Source organism: Schistocerca serialis, chromosome 1, assembly GCF_023864345.2.
Source record: "Schistocerca serialis cubense isolate TAMUIC-IGC-003099 chromosome 1, iqSchSeri2.2, whole genome shotgun sequence".
NCBI classification, from domain to species: domain Eukaryota; kingdom Metazoa; phylum Arthropoda; class Insecta; order Orthoptera; family Acrididae; genus Schistocerca; species Schistocerca serialis.
The window spans coordinates 854,093,738-854,110,162 of NC_064638.1; the positions used below are offsets into that span (position 1 = coordinate 854,093,738).

The 16,425-nt window shown below is 43.5% G+C and overlaps 1 protein-coding gene across 1 annotated transcript in view; it reads right to left on the bottom strand.

Annotated features, from left to right (window-relative positions):
- LOC126485332 (fringe glycosyltransferase) overlaps positions 1–16,425 on the bottom strand; it is a 653,108-nt gene that overhangs the window by 39,312 nt on the left and 597,371 nt on the right. Inside the window, exon 7 of the mRNA XM_050108865.1 lies at positions 15,596–15,681. Within this exon, the coding sequence (XP_049964822.1) occupies positions 15,596–15,681 (86 nt within the window). The remainder of the gene's footprint in view (positions 1–15,595; positions 15,682–16,425) is intronic.

A 16,425-nucleotide genomic window follows, 5' to 3' on the forward strand; every position in this document is an offset into this window, starting at 1 on the left:
TGTCATGGAAAGGGAGAAGTTCGTTTCCATTTTTGTGGCAACGAACACACTGAAATCATTTCCCAATATCCTTAGTGTGACACAAAGTTCAGAGTTGTTTGTTGCACCATGCGGTAGGGTACGGAACGCAATAACCGCTCCAGAGTCCCAGAAGACCATCGCTCCGACTTTACTGGCCGAGGGTGCGGTTTTTACCTGTTTCTTCGGAGAAGAGGTGATCCGAGGCCACTCCGAGGCTTGAAGTTTTGTTCCAAGTTCGAAGTGGTTCGGAAAAGACAAAAAAAAAGTCACAATCAGCCTCATAACGCGCATGCAATTCCACTCAGAGGGTCCTTCATTGCTCTTTATGGTTTTGTGTTAGGGAGGTAGGTAGAACATGAACCTTTGGGTAGCCCAATTGGTGGACAAGTAGGTCAGTACAACGAAAAAAAGACATCCAGTTGAGATTAGACCTGTTACCTGATGTTTAAGAAAGGTCGTACCTCTTACAATTTTAGTTTTCCATCTTTTTACAGTTTTCTTCTGTTTTATCTACAACATTTACAAAGAATGATACTTTTCAAAATAACAATAATTTAAGGTTGAAATATAAATAAAATTTTGTTTTTTAAGAAGAATATAAGAAGATAGGATAGAGGAGAGATTATTAGTACCATGACCGAATGTACCTCGGAATGGTTTCTTCGAGCCGTTGACCGACACACACACACACACACACACACACACACACACACACACACACACACACAGAGAGAGAGAGAGAGAGAGAGAGAGAGAGAGAGAGAGAGAGAGAGAGAAATGATTATTAGTAGAGAAATAATGTTGCTTATCCTATTTATTACTAATCCTCTGTATTAACTACTTTAGGTGCCCATCCATGTACAGCATTTGGTGATTTATTGGCTAGATCGCCAGCACCTTATGCTTATTTACTGTCGCATTTCAGCTTCCTACTCCTGTTTGTCCTCATTGTCACTATTTTCGCTGCCGGCCGGAGTGGCCGTGCGGTTCTAGGCGCTACAGTCTGGAACCGAGCGACCGCTACGGTCGCAGGTTCGAATCCTGCCTCGGGCATGGATGTGTGTGATGTCCTTAGGTTAGATAGATTTAATTCGTTCTAAGTTCTAGGCGACATATGACCTCAAAAGTTAAGTCGCATAGTGCTCAGAGCCAGAGCCACTATTTTCGCTGTCACTGTGGGTATCGCCGTCCACGCTCTGGAGGTTGTTATTACAGTAAACATAGGCATGTCTAATGTCGTGTCCGCATGTACTCTTCATGTGTTGTTTTTGAAATACTGTTTGTCAGTGCGTTTAATTGTGCTCATTGTTCTTCGTCTCTTATTGCTGTGTATATATCTGTGTATCTGTGTATCTGTATGTCTATTGTTCTCGTATTGCCCGCAGAAAAAGACAGTGTGTTCTGGGGAACCTTCTTCCCCGCATGTGCATGTAGGTGTCTGCCTCAGACTCACGCGCTTGAAGTGCGTGAGACGCAAGGTGTCAGACTGTGGTCCGTTGATCACCTCGTGGGAGTTTGTTCGTACGTTCCAACACTGCAGGAGTCACAGCCGTGTGCGGCCGGCCGGCAAGCACAAGTTCGGACAGGTTTGCGCGACTTTGTTGCAACGATGACAGACACCTCTCGCCCAACGACTCACCGTGCATTTGTTCACTGCCAGGTCTCCGCAGACATTCTGAAAGCGCCTGTGAATGTCTTATGATGTGGTTTTCCGCCAAAAGAAACACAATGACAGGTCTCTGTATGGAACACACCTCCATCACAGACGTCATGTGGATGGCTACGTATGGCGCTGGCACCAACAGGAACTTTATTCAACTTTAGTGGCCTGAAGCGAGAAATATTCCACGATGTCGCACAACAAATTACACATTTTCGCAACCGAAATTGCCCGAGAGAAAAATGTGCTGCATTACTTCTTGAGCGTTCCTCCTAGCAATCACGGAGCGGCTGGTTTTTATCCTTGCCAACAGCACCTTTTAAAGAATGAGATTTTCACTCTGCAGCGGAGTGTGTGCTGATATGAAACTTCCTGGCAGATTAAAACTGTGTGCCGGGCCGAGACTCGAACTCGGGACCTTTGCCTTTCGCGGGTAAGTGCTCTATACCCCGAGTTCGAGTCTCGGTCCGACACAAATTTTTAATGTGCCAGGAAGTTTCAGCATCTTTTAAGTTACTTTTATTTGCAATTTTCGGTAGACTGCAAGGTTTGGATGTAGATGTATACTGCTGTACAGCTGACTTGTCGACACAGACGCGTCGGAGCCCTGGCCTCCGGACGCACCCTACGCCGGCGCCTGCTCCCGTCCGCTCCCCCTCGTTACCTGCCGCAGATCGCTCACGTAGCCGCGGAAAAAGACTGCGCGGTCCAGCGCCCTGCGGTGGCCTATGTCCAGAAAAACAAACTCGGCGCCGAGCAAACACAATGCGTCGGCGAGCAGCGAGCAGCGACCGGCGACCAGCGAGCGGAACCATCTCGGCGGTCGTGCAGCGGCGCCCCGCGGGGAGCGAGCCGGCCGCGGCCGCGCGACACCCGCCTTCCACGAAGCGCGCCGCCTTTTGTGCGGGAATTAGCCCACAAAGCGAGTTAGCACTCGGCGCGCCTCCATTGTGGACGGCCACGACTTCCATCTGACCGGCGAGGCAGGCTCCTCTTCTCGGAACAGCCACAACGAGCCCTTATAGAGAGTCGCAATGGACACCGTACTGGCTGCCAGATGGTGCTGCTTTGTACTGCGATAAAGGTAACTACTGCGCCAGCAGAAGGGCTGGTCAGTTCGGGACGATAGTCTACACGCGTCACCACTAATGTATCGTTTCCGTACCCTCCGTAAACGAGATTTCGTATTTATTACGTAAGGCGCACATGCTGAGGCGTGGTAGAAATAAACAGCGATACCCACAACACCATCTTAATCATCAATTAAGAGTCAGCTTTTAAGACAACAACATAATGCCAACAATTTTTTTCGTTCTTTATTGGCTATTTACATTTAAATGAAGTGTATAAATATGTTGTGTATATTATTGTGATGTATATATGTTTTAATTATTTCTTGTGTGCAAAATAACCAATGAAAGAGAATGTAAAGAACAGCAGTAGACTCACTGGCCCAGTCAGGGGATATCGTTATGTTAACCAAAGTGGTTACTCTCATTGTCATACTGTCGCTGGGCGCAGGAGCGCAGTACTGTCTATCAGGTGGTAGTCGAGAGAGGCGGTTAGTAACGAGTGAGCGAGTCGGACGCAAAGCAGGAATTCTACTGCGAGAGTACCCAAGACTTGTTTCACTGCAAGATCCCACGTACGGTATAGCCAGTGTAGTGTCCCTTTTGCAATATTCACCATTATCGAGGTGAAACATAAATAAAAATGACTGTATGTGACTCGAAATGAACTGCAAACATCGATTTATCTGCGAAAGGTAATAACACTAACTGCAAAAATATACAATATAGGTCGATAGATGCAGAAAAGACATTTTTATTGTATGAGATTATAATGTTTAAGTAATTAAAAGAAGTATTATTATCTTTGTAAGAGTATAAAACACAATGCAATGCTCATTCTTCTGTCTAGTCTGTTTTGTTCTGTTCGTTCTGGTGTTAGCGCAGCAAAATAGCTTGCGTACCTTATTCCAGCTAGCATTTGTTTCTGTCGTAACGTAATTGCAAATATTTAATGGTGTAAACTGTGTCCTAGTAAGAGTGTATTAGTATAAAGTGATCTCCGTGTGTTATTTCAAGAACATACGCCACATTTATCTTATGAAAAGAATATTTAATGAAAATTATTTAGCATGTTTCCAGCTGCTGCGGAGTGAGTAACAGTGATCTCTGACTTAACGATTAGCCGCCATTACGCGGTACATTTAAAAATTTTTTCACAGCACAATGTCATAGACGGAGCGGGAGAAATTATGTAAAAATATTTAGCGAAATTAATTGAAGGAATCCAGTGAAATAATTTTATTAAAACTTGTCTATTTTCTGTTATAGTAATAATTTCAGATCAGTGAACTAGAGCTAAGCAATACTACGCTATTGCATTTACAGTACTTTGTAGGGAACCTGGCGCTCGATAAAACCAGATATAATACGTAATTGGCAACCTACGAAATTCATTATTTTGCTTATTATATCTCTTTTGTATTTTTTGAAAGCTAAACGTAAAAACTAACTTCACTAAAAATCAGTAACAGATCACGATAAATCAAAGGACAAACAAATTTACTAGGAGACTGTTTCTTCTAAAATAAATAGTTATACATTAATTTTTTAAAGAGATATAATACCAGGCATAATGTGGAGAAGTAACTGAGCACAGAGCAAAGCATCAAGGCTTAAGAAGAGCGCTGGGAGCCTAAAGTTAATTGCGGTGAAGAGCCTGTGGCCGTACGTTTACGTGGTATAACGGACGCCGCACCGCTATGGCGTAAGACCCGACCAGTTTATCATTTAGAACTGTAAAAGGGTTGCAGGGTTAATTGCGAATCGTTCAACAAGAAATACATTAGCAGCTTATTTACCCTAAGGTGCGTAATCCTCAGTAACAACTACACCAGCATCCTCTCCACATCAATAATTAACCGAATGTGTCATTAATGAACTGAATGCAAATCATAAGAAGAGTGAAATTTAGCGAACTGATTAATAGTTTAAATGAAAGTGAACAAAACAGTTTTTTGGACTTGTTAATTAAGTGCTGATTGTTGACAAGTGATTTGACAAAGCAGTACTGTATATTCAACAACATTTTGTTAGACGGTTTTGTATGGGAAGTAATTTACGTAACAATAAGTCAAAGCAGCGAACTCCGTAATCATTTTAAAAACCAGTAATTATTGTAGAACAGTCAATTTAAATACGAAAATTATTATTTTCTGGAAGTTTACCTTTTGCAAAGCAGTTTAATAGCAGATTGCATTACAGTGAGAAGCGTAGTTCAGCTGTTACGTAACTGGTAGTGTAAAGAACTAGTGCGCCACTGTGGCCGAGCGGTTCTAGGTGCTTCAGTCCGGAACCGCGCAGCTGCTACGGTCGCAGGTTCGAATTCTGCCTCGGACATGGATGTGTGTGATTTCCTTAGGTTACTTAGGTTGAAGTAGTTCTAAGTCTAGGGGACTGATGACCTCAAATGTTAAGTCCCATAGTGCTTAGAGCCATTTGAACTAAAGAACTAGTAATTAATTTCATGAAGTAGTTGCAAGTTTGCTTATAGTCCACGAGAAATTTTTCTGGGTGATCATTGTGTTTTGATAATGAGCACGAGTCAGTGCCTTTGCGACTGTCCACGCCTGCCAACATGCTACAACAGTAACGTGATTTGATTCGAAGTCAAGAGTTTTAATTGATTTCGCTCACACTAAGTGAGCTGGCGACCGCCCATTTACAGTAACTTCCAGAGTTAAAATTAATTAGTCATTTCGGACCAAAGTTTCACTAGCTACTTTCCGTATTATTGCGGACCTTTTTTTTTTATTTCTGCCGATCGTTATTGCGCGAACTAAATCGCACAATAACGGTCAAGTTAGGATAGCACCTGACTTCTTCCGGATAATACTTTCACTTCAGATTCGATGCCTTATCCCAAATTAATATTAAATCATTAGCAACACGGTAATTCTTTAATTAGTCTACTACCCGGAGAAGATGGGGGCGACATAATTTTTTAGCATTTTTGATGGTGTATTACAAGTTTAGGTAAGCCAGAGGAAGACACTACATATTCCTAAGTTTGGTTGATTTGTAAATAAGGTGTGCATATACTGACATGTAGGCACTTACAGTAGAACAACCTGTAGGTACCATGCCATTGCCGGCAAACCTTATAGGTAACCCCATTCCACGTGTAACAGTCATATTTTATGACTAATGCACACTTTGCATCCAACACTTAACGGGTATCTCACTTGGCAGTCATTTGTTATTTCATCGTCTACTGCATTAACTTAAAGCCTGGTTATCATATACCTCCAGATGTTGCATATTTAACAGACTCTGTCCAGCTACTCGATTTTCGTTATTCCTATTTGCTTAAATGCCTCCATTTACAGTAGTTCTTGATATGCAGCATGGGCTACAGACATCTTCTAAGCGTTGTATGACATGACTTATTCGCATATACACTCATTCGTACCTTTAATTTTATTGTAGTCGTTTCCATTATTTTCTGTAGTAGACACCTCGCACCCAGTAAGGCTTGCATCTGGGTACGACGACTTTTCAAGTACTCATAGCACCGCGTGGTATTTGCGCACCCCGTTCGCGGGACCTACAGGTCTGGCAGGTTTAGCATTCGCGCGAGTGCCGTTTTCTTTTTATGCCACGTTTCTTTGTTTAGTTACAGAGACAGCTTCTGTAATTTTTTATAATTACTGTTTTTTGTCGTTTTCAATGAGCAAACAGTATGTAATTACTACAGATTTTTATGGAGCATAAGCCCATTGTAATTTTAAATGTATGGTCAGGTGGCCTTCTTAATTGTTATATCGAGCATTTTGAAAAATCCACCTTTCTTTCTGGTGCACCGCTATTCATTCCTTGTAACCACAGCAAATGATCACTTAGTATGTACTACACACGACAACCAGCGGCCAAATAAGTAACTTCATAGAGTGTCGGCCGCCTCTATGTTAACAATCCGCAGGCAACGTAGTGCTGTGCGGCAAGCTGAAGAGAATCATTTTCGCCACCAACATGCATAGACGATGCGAGGATTTTATCATCTGTGTGCATTTTACGAACTGGATTTGTATTAAGACATGTATACGTGGGTAGTGTCTTTTATTCTTTGACTTCAACGTAATGTAACATACCAATGTTAACAAGTTCCATAAGGTACGAAGAATTTCGTGTATTTTATAAAATATGTGACATGAATTATAGACCTCCTTCACCTTCCTCGTATTACCTTTATGTTTCCCCTTAGATCAGCTGATGCAGCTTAAGACTACTGAAACGGGTCCTCTTAGAACAATAAAAGTGTCTACACTGAGATCGCGGTGTACGAAGTGTGTTCACTTCGTATTTATTACTTGCCCGATATGGGTTTAATGGTCAGTTAGCCGGGAGCAATATGCCAACGCACTACAGACGTTTTCTGTGTCAGTTGCACTTCAGATGCCCCTGTTCGGGAAGAAAGCAATAGGGCCATTTCAGGAAGCATCTCGCCCAGCATTAACGCAAACGTGATGGTATAATTTTTGGTGTCCAGTCGAATCCCCGATTCCATATAAATGGTTCAAATGGCTCTGAGCACTATGGGACTTAACATCTATGGTCATCAGTCCCCTAGAACTTAGAACTACTTAAACCTAACTAACCTAAGGACAGCACACAACACCCAGCCATCACGAGGCAGAGAAAATCTATTGACCCCGCCGGGAATCGAACCCGGGAACCCGGGCGTGGGAAGCGAGAACGCTACCGCACGACCACGAGATGCGGGCCCCGATTCCATATTCCAACACTATATTTTGATGACCGACATAGTCGTCGTCTTCAAGTCCTGGGAGCTGTCTTGCAAGTGTACTCGCTACCTCGATTTCAACCAGTCTGGCTTCTTCCTACACTGAAAAATGAGGATGTATGGCTGACTCAAAGAGTCTAAGACCTTCGTCCGCCATACAAGACAAATGGTTTGAAAAATAATGCAGCACTAACAGTACTTTTAGAGGACCGTGGCGTATCACAACGCTGATTTCCAAATAAAAGGACAGGGTATCGACACGTACCGTTACAGTTCAAAAACACGCCATTTGACAAAAAATATTCGTCCAAATCATGTTCACCTTGACATGCCCGTAGTTCATGCCTATAAATCGACTTTTCCAGTTTTACTTCATCGACTGTGATACTCCACCCAATGTCCCAAAGGAACCGACCGTGGCTTTGAGCAAAGAGCTATCTCCACATTTGTGAGAGTAATGTAGTCGAAATACGACAAATTTCAATCTCGATAGCCATGTATGAGAGAGAGAGAGAGAGAAAGAGAAAGAGAGAGAGAGAGAGAGAGAGAGAGAGAGAGACTGTTTTGACATTAACGGCATGAGCTATGATGAATATCAACCGACGTGTGGGTGGTACTCTTGAATTAATTATGTATTAGGTAATAACGAGAAGAGGCAAGTAAGGATGAGCATGCGGAAAGTATTTAAGAGATTCGTTCATCTTTCCGCTTTCTGATCTTCACATTACAACAATAAACCCACTGAGCGTGAAAAGCCGTATAAGAACGTTCCAAGTTTTTGTCGAGAAAAAGTTGTCTCTCCGTGCCCGCCGAGACAATGCGCCCCCGGAACTAGGCCGCGCTTCCTTTCTTGGTTTAACAGAAGGCTTCCGGCCCCCAGAAACCAGCCGAGTGTGACAGAAGTCCCTACTTGCAGCCGCCATTTGAGCAAAGCACGACTGGTAACAACATCCCACAGCATGGCAAAGCAACGAGCAATGCTGTGTGAAACATCTGTTCGCACATACATTGCTTCACAATTCACAGTAATAAAAAATAAGTTTTAAATTAATTTCCGCTTCATACGTCCGTTATCCCTGTGACATTTACTGAAACGGGCTACGGCTGGAAATGGCATCTGTCGGTGACTTACGTAAATTCCATTGTTTATTATAAAAGAGCGTGTACGAATCTATTTTGGTGCTCTCTTACTGTAACTTTTCGTTCAAAGGTCGTTAAACGGATTCCAGATGTGGCTCAAGCTAAGTATAAGTTACCGTTTTACACGTTGCGGAAGGCTACCTAATCGTGTGTGGAATTATATTTAGTCAAATGAAGTGGTTTTAATTCAAAAAAGTGGTAAGACACCTTCACGAGAGATTAACTAGTGAATTCCACGCAACAAAGCGTCTTAACAGTTTTTTTTAAATTTTTTTTAAGGGTGTTACCTTACAGATTTAACACCAGGTCCACTTTCTTGCAGTCTCTGACATGATCTTGTTTCATTTTCCGACATTTATTTGATTTGTGAGAAATACTTATTCCCGAGATCATAAACCACCACACAGCAACTGCTTACAGTTACAATAAGGTGTTGAATTACCGTGAATGTAATAGCATGGTGGTCAGTAGACGCTGTTTTCTCTGATTTTGCACCCATATTATTCCAGAACATGAATTATTTGGACTGATTACGCTGTCATTTTCATCTCAAGTTCTGATGTTCCAAATTCTTTCCAAAGGCATATTTTGGTTTTTAACAAAGGTTGTTGCACATATACTTCGCCGCGTGGTTTGAGGCGCCATGTCACGGATTGCGCGGCTCCTCCCGCCGGAGGTTCGAGTTCTCGCTAGGGCGTGCGTGCGTGCGTGCGTGTTCCTTAACGTAAGTTAGTTTAAGTAGTGTGTAAGTCTAGGGACCGATGACCTCATGACCTCAGCAGTAAGGTCCCTTAGGAACACACACACACACACACACACACACACACACACACACACACACACACAGGAGTGGTTCTGAATCGAGAAATTGTTCGAAATTCGTGGCCTTTCTGCTATTTGCATTGTCATGTTACCGATATTATGAAATTCATGCAGGGAGTTCGTAATGAGTTGATATTTCGATCTCTCTATTTTATAACCAGTTTATTTACGCCCTAAATAGACTTGCTCCCTCTGTGGTATCGTCCAGAGATCGTGATGCCACATCAGGGTCGACAAGAATCGATACCACGTACATTAGAAGGGAGGAGGGGGGGGGTGGCTCGTTGCAATTCATAGCAACCCATGAGGGGCACTCCAGAAGACCACGCCTCCCACCCTCCAGCATAGCAGCGCCATCACTCTGAGGTCAATATAGCGTCGAGCATGCAAGAGCTCGGTAGTTTTTGGCCTCATCTGAAGGGGTCAACATCATTGCGTGGAGCCAACGAGCTGTTAAAGATTCTGATGAACTTTTACTTTCGTAAAGGTTGGACACTGCACCTGAAGATAACAGTTTGTTAATTAATGCATCCCGTTATGCTTTACTAGTTCACGTAAATCATCCATTACTTCATGTGGCAAATGAAGTGCGTCAAATTTAAGTACATTTTTTATTCATTAATGAATAAAGTGAACTAATATTTGATGTGTTCTGGTTTGACGAGCGTTTTCCATACCAATCAAAGAGCCCGCAGTTGTGACCAGATGAAACTGTTTTCCTCTGGCCATATCATCCCGTCATTTCACGTAAACGTCAAACCTGTCCAGTTTGGCATACAATGAACATTTCCTCTTCAAGGCTAGGTGGTAGGCGTGATGTGTATCTTAAAAGTAGATAGTGAAAGGAATGTTTTGATTCGCATCGTCAAATTTTGCTTCAAATAAAGAAACAGCCAGGGAAACTCAGAAGTGGAGTGAAATCCTGGTACGCTACTCGGAACCGACGCCGCAGCAGAGATTTCGGCGAGTGGCGTTGACTGTTAAACCGCAGTCTGTTCCAGGAAATTCAACAGGTGAAAATAAAAAGTGATACAGAAAACAAGCTGTAAAATGAATTATTTCATGGAAGACCATGTCGCATTATTGGATTCTATTATTCCATCCTCTTTCCCGTAATCCAGTTACGGCTCAGTATACTTCCACATGCCTGTTTCTAGTTCTTCCGCACGCCAACGTTATTCAGAGCCATCCTCCGCTAGACTTATGTTGTAAAATCCGAGAATAATGATATACCGGACTTTTTCATTCGTGTCCAAGTGCCCAATTTACTGCCTCTTGTAACAGTCTGCTGTGGTTTAGGAACAGCAACAGGACGCAGGTCTGCCGCAGCTATCTCCACCAGCAACAGTAAATGATTTTCAGAGTACTTAATCTCCCTGCATAATCAGGTCCATTTCAGTTCCAGAAGAAGATTCAGCAGGTTCGCTACGCGAACTGCGCTGAGGCGGCAGGTGGCAAATAAATAGTACCAGTTTCATTCGCGACACGTTCACTTGTCCCTGTGGAACCGGTCACCGTGGACGCACCGCAGGTGCACGGGATACGGGAATATATTCACCACTCGTCTTTGGAGGCGCCGATAAGAAAATTTTAGTTGCAAGCCTTCGTCAGCTGTCTCCTGGAGGTCTAAATGTTACTGGCTTCGACAGTACAGTGACCATGGGATACCTTCTAACATCGTGTCGCACCTCCTTTTGTTTGGCGTAGTGCAGCAGCTCTACGTTGCATAGACTCAGCAAGTCACTGCAAGTCCCTTGCAGAGATGTTTAACCATGCTGCCTCTATAGCCGTCCGTAATTGTGGAAGTTTTGCCGTTGCAGTATTTCGTGTTCGGACTGACCTCCTGATTATGTCCCATAAATACTCGATCTCCCCCATGAACCATGGACCTTGCCGTTCGTGCGGAGGCTTGCGCGCCTCAGCGATACAGATAGCCGTACCGTAGGTGCAACCACAATGGAGAGGTATCTGTTTAGAGGCCAGACAAACGTTTGCTTCCTGAAGAGGGGCAGCAACGTTTTCAGTAGTTGCAGCGGCAACAGTCTGGATGATTGACTGACCTGGCCTTTTAACACTAACCAAAACGGCCTTGCTGTGCTGGTACTGCGAACGGCTAAAAGCAAGGGGAAACTACAACCGTAATTTTTTCCGAGGGCATGCAGCTTTACTGTATGGTTAAATGATGATGGCGTCCTCTTGGGTAAAATATTCCGGAGATAAAATTGTCCCCCATTCGGATCTCCGGTCGGGGACTACTCAGGAGGACGTTGTTAACAGGACAAAGGAAACTGGCGTTCTACGGAAAGGAGCGTGGAATGTCAGATCCAGTAATCGGGCAGGTAGATTAGAAAATTTAAAAAGGGAAATGGATAGGTTAAAGCTAGATATAGTGGGAATTAGTAAAGTTCGGTTGCAGGAGGAACAATACTTCGTCGGCCGATGTGGCCGTGCGGTTCTAGGCGCTTCAGTGTGGAACCGCGTAACCGCTACGGTTCGAATCCTGCCTCGAGCATGGATGTGTGTGATGTCCTTAGGTTGGTTAGGTTCAAATAGTTCTAAGTTCTAGGGGACTGATGACCTCAGAAGTCCCATAGTGCTCAGAGACTTTTTTTTCTTTTTTTTTTAACAGCAACAAAATACTCCATGGTATTTATGATGGGTGATCTGCGTGGCCAAACCATTTGCTCAAATAGCCCAGAATGTCCTTCAAACCAGTCACGGACAATTTTAGCCCTGTGGCAGGGCATAAAAATTCCGTCGTCGTTTGGCAACAAGACGTCCACGAGTGGCCGCAAATGGTTTCCAACTAGCCGAAATCCAAGGATTCAGTCCAGTCGATATAAACACAGCCCACAACATTATGGAGCCACCAAAAGCTTGCACAGTGCCTTGTTGACAACTTGGATCCAAGGCTTCGTGGACTCTGCTCCCCACTCGACACCTATCTCACCCTTCCCCAACATAAATCTGAACTAAGCTGACCAGGCCACGGTTTTCCAACCGGCAAGGGCCCATCCGATATGGTCAGCAGCCCAAGAGAGGCGCTGCAGGCTATGTCGTGCTGTCAGCAAAGGCATTCGCGACCGTCGTCTGTTGTCATAGCCCTATAACGCCAAATTTAGCCGCGCTGTCCTAACGGGTGCATTCGTCGTACGTCCCACACTGATTTCTGCGGTTATTTCACTCGGTCTTGCTTTGCTATTAGCAATTATCGAGCTACGCAAACGCCGCTGCTGTCGGTCGTTAAGTGAAGGGCTATCGGCCACTGCGTTGTCCGTGGTCAGAATAATGCCTAAAATTTGGTATTCTCGGCACGCTCTTGATACTGTGGATGGCGGAATACTAAAATCCCTAATAATTTCCGAAATGGAATGTCCCATGCGTCTAGCTCTCCAACTATCACTCGGCGTTCAAAGTCTGTTAATTGCCGCCGTGCGGCCATAATCACGTCGGAAACCTTTTCACAGGACTCACCTGAGTACAAATAACAGCTCCGCCAATGCACTACCCCTTTATACCTTTTGCATGCGACGTCAGTGTATGTGCGCTGTCCCATAACTTTAGTGACCTCATTGTATTTTATTTACAGTGTGATGGATTTCATAGCAAGGTACCTTATGTCTGCTTTCAGTGTGTCTCATTGGTGAGCGTATTCAGAAAGTTTGCTAACGTTCCTTTCGTCTGCGCCTCGGAGCTTCCGTAGTGTTACGCGAAAACAAACTTTGGTCATAGTTCAAAACGGTTCAAATGGTTCTGAGCACTATGGGACTTAACTTCTGAGGTCATCAGTCCCCTAGAACTTAGAACTACTTAAACCTAACTTACCTAAGGACATCACACTCATCCATGCCCGATGCAGGATTCGAACCTGCGACCGTAGCGGTCACGTGGTTCCAGACTGAAGCGCCTAGAACCGCACGGCCACACCGGCCGGCTCTGGTCATAGTCAGAATCCACGTAATCTTGGCGATATGCAGCGCGCGAGATAAATTATGCGATGTACCGCTCCGCGGATTTACTAGCGGACCCGGATTAATTCTATGCACAGCTATGCATGTAGAAGCAATTGAAATATGGGTCGCCAGCCTCGCTTTAACCAACAACTGTTAAAACTTCTCAGCACTCCAAAGTCGTTAATTAATCCCTTGCTGTTCCATTCAATTCGACAAAATCCGTTGCCAAGCGACTGGAAACCACGCAGCCGAAACGGGACAGCGTGATGCGTGACACACTCGCAATACAAATCGACATGAGGATACCTGTTACGTAGCTACATGTTTGTTTCACGTGACGCTGCCCTTGTAGGCATAAACTAATTTAATTCTTGTTCCTTATTAATATACATTTCTGTAATACAATATTTCAAATAATACTTCAAAATATAAATTTTTACACAGAGACAACACTTCAATAGAAATCAAAGTCTTCATGGGCTTCTTCAGGTGTGACTTTTTCAGGAGAAATATAATAACACGACGTATAACCGTAGTTACTGTCAATAAAAAATGTAATTATTTGAAGAAATACTCACTTTGAATGAATTTCTAATAGGAAAATACCTATAATTCTAAAAATTGGTAATCCTACATGGCATGGTAGTTTCGAAAGAGTTGTGGTACATCTAGCGCCTCTTCGTGCTTTCCCATGTTTTGTGAAAAGGGGCCCCAATATTGTGCTTGGAGCAGAGGTGGTGTTTCACCTAGTGATGGTTTCTCCGGCAATTGGACACTTAACATTACTTCTGCTTTATTTACATGCTAATCAACACATGCTTTCTTTCTCTGTACTTCTATTGTTTTCTGGTTAATGTACATCCTGAATAGAGCAATACCCAACTCTGAAAAAGTTTGGCCCGACTTTCGTTTCCACGAGTGTGACTCTTAATTTTTACGTTTGGTCCGCATTTGTTTCTACGAACCGCACTCATCCAAATACGGCAAGGGCTTAAAAGTCCTGAAGCAACCCAACCACTTTCATAAAGATACAGAGACCCGACCACTGGAATGGAATATGTACACAGCCTCCAACTGGCTTTTAACAGCTTTTCCGCTGATAATTTTCACATAACTTCAGTGTCAATAAAGGAAAAACTCACACTGAACATCTCTTGAATTTCCACAGAGACAAAAATAATTAAAAGGCTTCTCTCATACCTCGCCCAGTCCGTATCTTTCACTAAGATAGAACTATCCAGCTAGCTACTGGCTCTACGATCCGACTTAAGAACTCTGCCTATCGTGCACATTCACTTACAGGTAACATACGCTTAGAAAATCGGAATGACTCCACTCGAAAACCAAGCCGATGCACTGCGTATTCTCTCCATTTCCTGCACAGCACGAAATAACTCAGTTGATCACCTCCCCCTGACTTCCGAAACACTTCGCAAACGTCAGCTCCGCGCACAGAGGGCACACGACTTCTATATCCCGAGAGGACTTCCGGGTGGCTCCTCAGATTTCACGAGCTCCCAATACGCTCCACAAAATTGTTGAACTTTAAGGCACTCCGTCCAGTCAGAACCAGGAGCAGAATGCAGCCTTTTCACTGGCCATTTCCTGCTCCTGCTATTATCGCTGATCGCTGGCGACACGTTTGAAGTTTCTTTGTAAAGGACATCGGAAAATACTGGCCATCACGGTAAATCACAATTCTCTCAAGCAAACGTGTAAGCTCTGGTGACAACCTTTTCAGATGACTGTAGAAAAACAAGTCCATCACCTCCAGACTGGGGAACAGCACACTGTCTCTGACGAATACCACAGCCACAGGACTAGCACAAAGGTGTGGCCAGGAAATGAGACGTTACGAAATGACAGTATATCTAATGCTTTTGATATTCTATTCGTTTACGTGCTTGAATTTTCTTGCGTCAGCACTATTTTACCATGTGCACTCTTCCATCATTAACGCAATCTTTGTACTGTGTAGAAGCTGATCTCGATATCAGTCGTACGAATGATTACAACCGGTCTCTCTTCGTTTGGACGCACAAAATAAAATTTGTATCAAAAGTTTACTGGCACTGAGATGGGCAATGGAAGCTATTTATATCACCACTTAATCACCTTAAGTAAATTACGCAGTCACATGCCTTCCGCAGTTTTTGATTACTAATATTTGAGTAATGGATGAACTTACCTCGCGACGGGCATCATCTTGAGCGCCAGCGCTCGACTCAGGCAAAACCCCGCTCCTCCAGTCGCGAACCAGAACGAGATCTTTTGCTGCAAGACAGAAAAAAAAATCATTCCATCAGATAAAAAACACAAACAAGTTTAACAACTGTTGGAAAATATTTTAAGCAAGTATGTATTTTCGGATTAATGGAAATGTACAAGCCACATGGAGACAGAGATAGAACCAAGTGACTATGTTGATTTTAGTTTGCAGCGTTACACTATTTACGTAACTGTTTTTTAACGAGTCATAGACGAAATGCGAGGCGGTACAGAAAATTTCTCTGTTCGTAACAAAACGACGAAATACCTCTCAATTTCCTACACATCTGCAAATGATTAGCAGTGGGGTGACGTATGTGACTATTTAGATGAGAAGGAAAACTTCAACAATGAGCAACTACGAAATCTACGTCTATATGAATGCTTTGCAGTTCACCCAAGTTCTTGGCAGAGGGTTCGTAGAAACACTTTCGGAATATTTCTCGATCGTTCCAAGCTCGAGGTGGACGTCGGAAAAATGAACACCTGAACATTTCCGTGCAAGCTCTGATTTCTCTTACCTTACTACGATGGCCATTTCTCCTTATGTTGGTGGGAGCCAACAAAATATTTTCTCGTTACGAAGAGAAAGTTGCAGACATAGGTGGCCGCAAACACTTTCACATTGCAGGTCGGCCACAACGTTACCTCAGTCGCCTATTATTTGTCGAAAAGACCTCGTCTAAGCTAAATGCATCTTTGTTTTGTTGACTGCCGCCACACATTACATATCATATCCGTGGCACACTA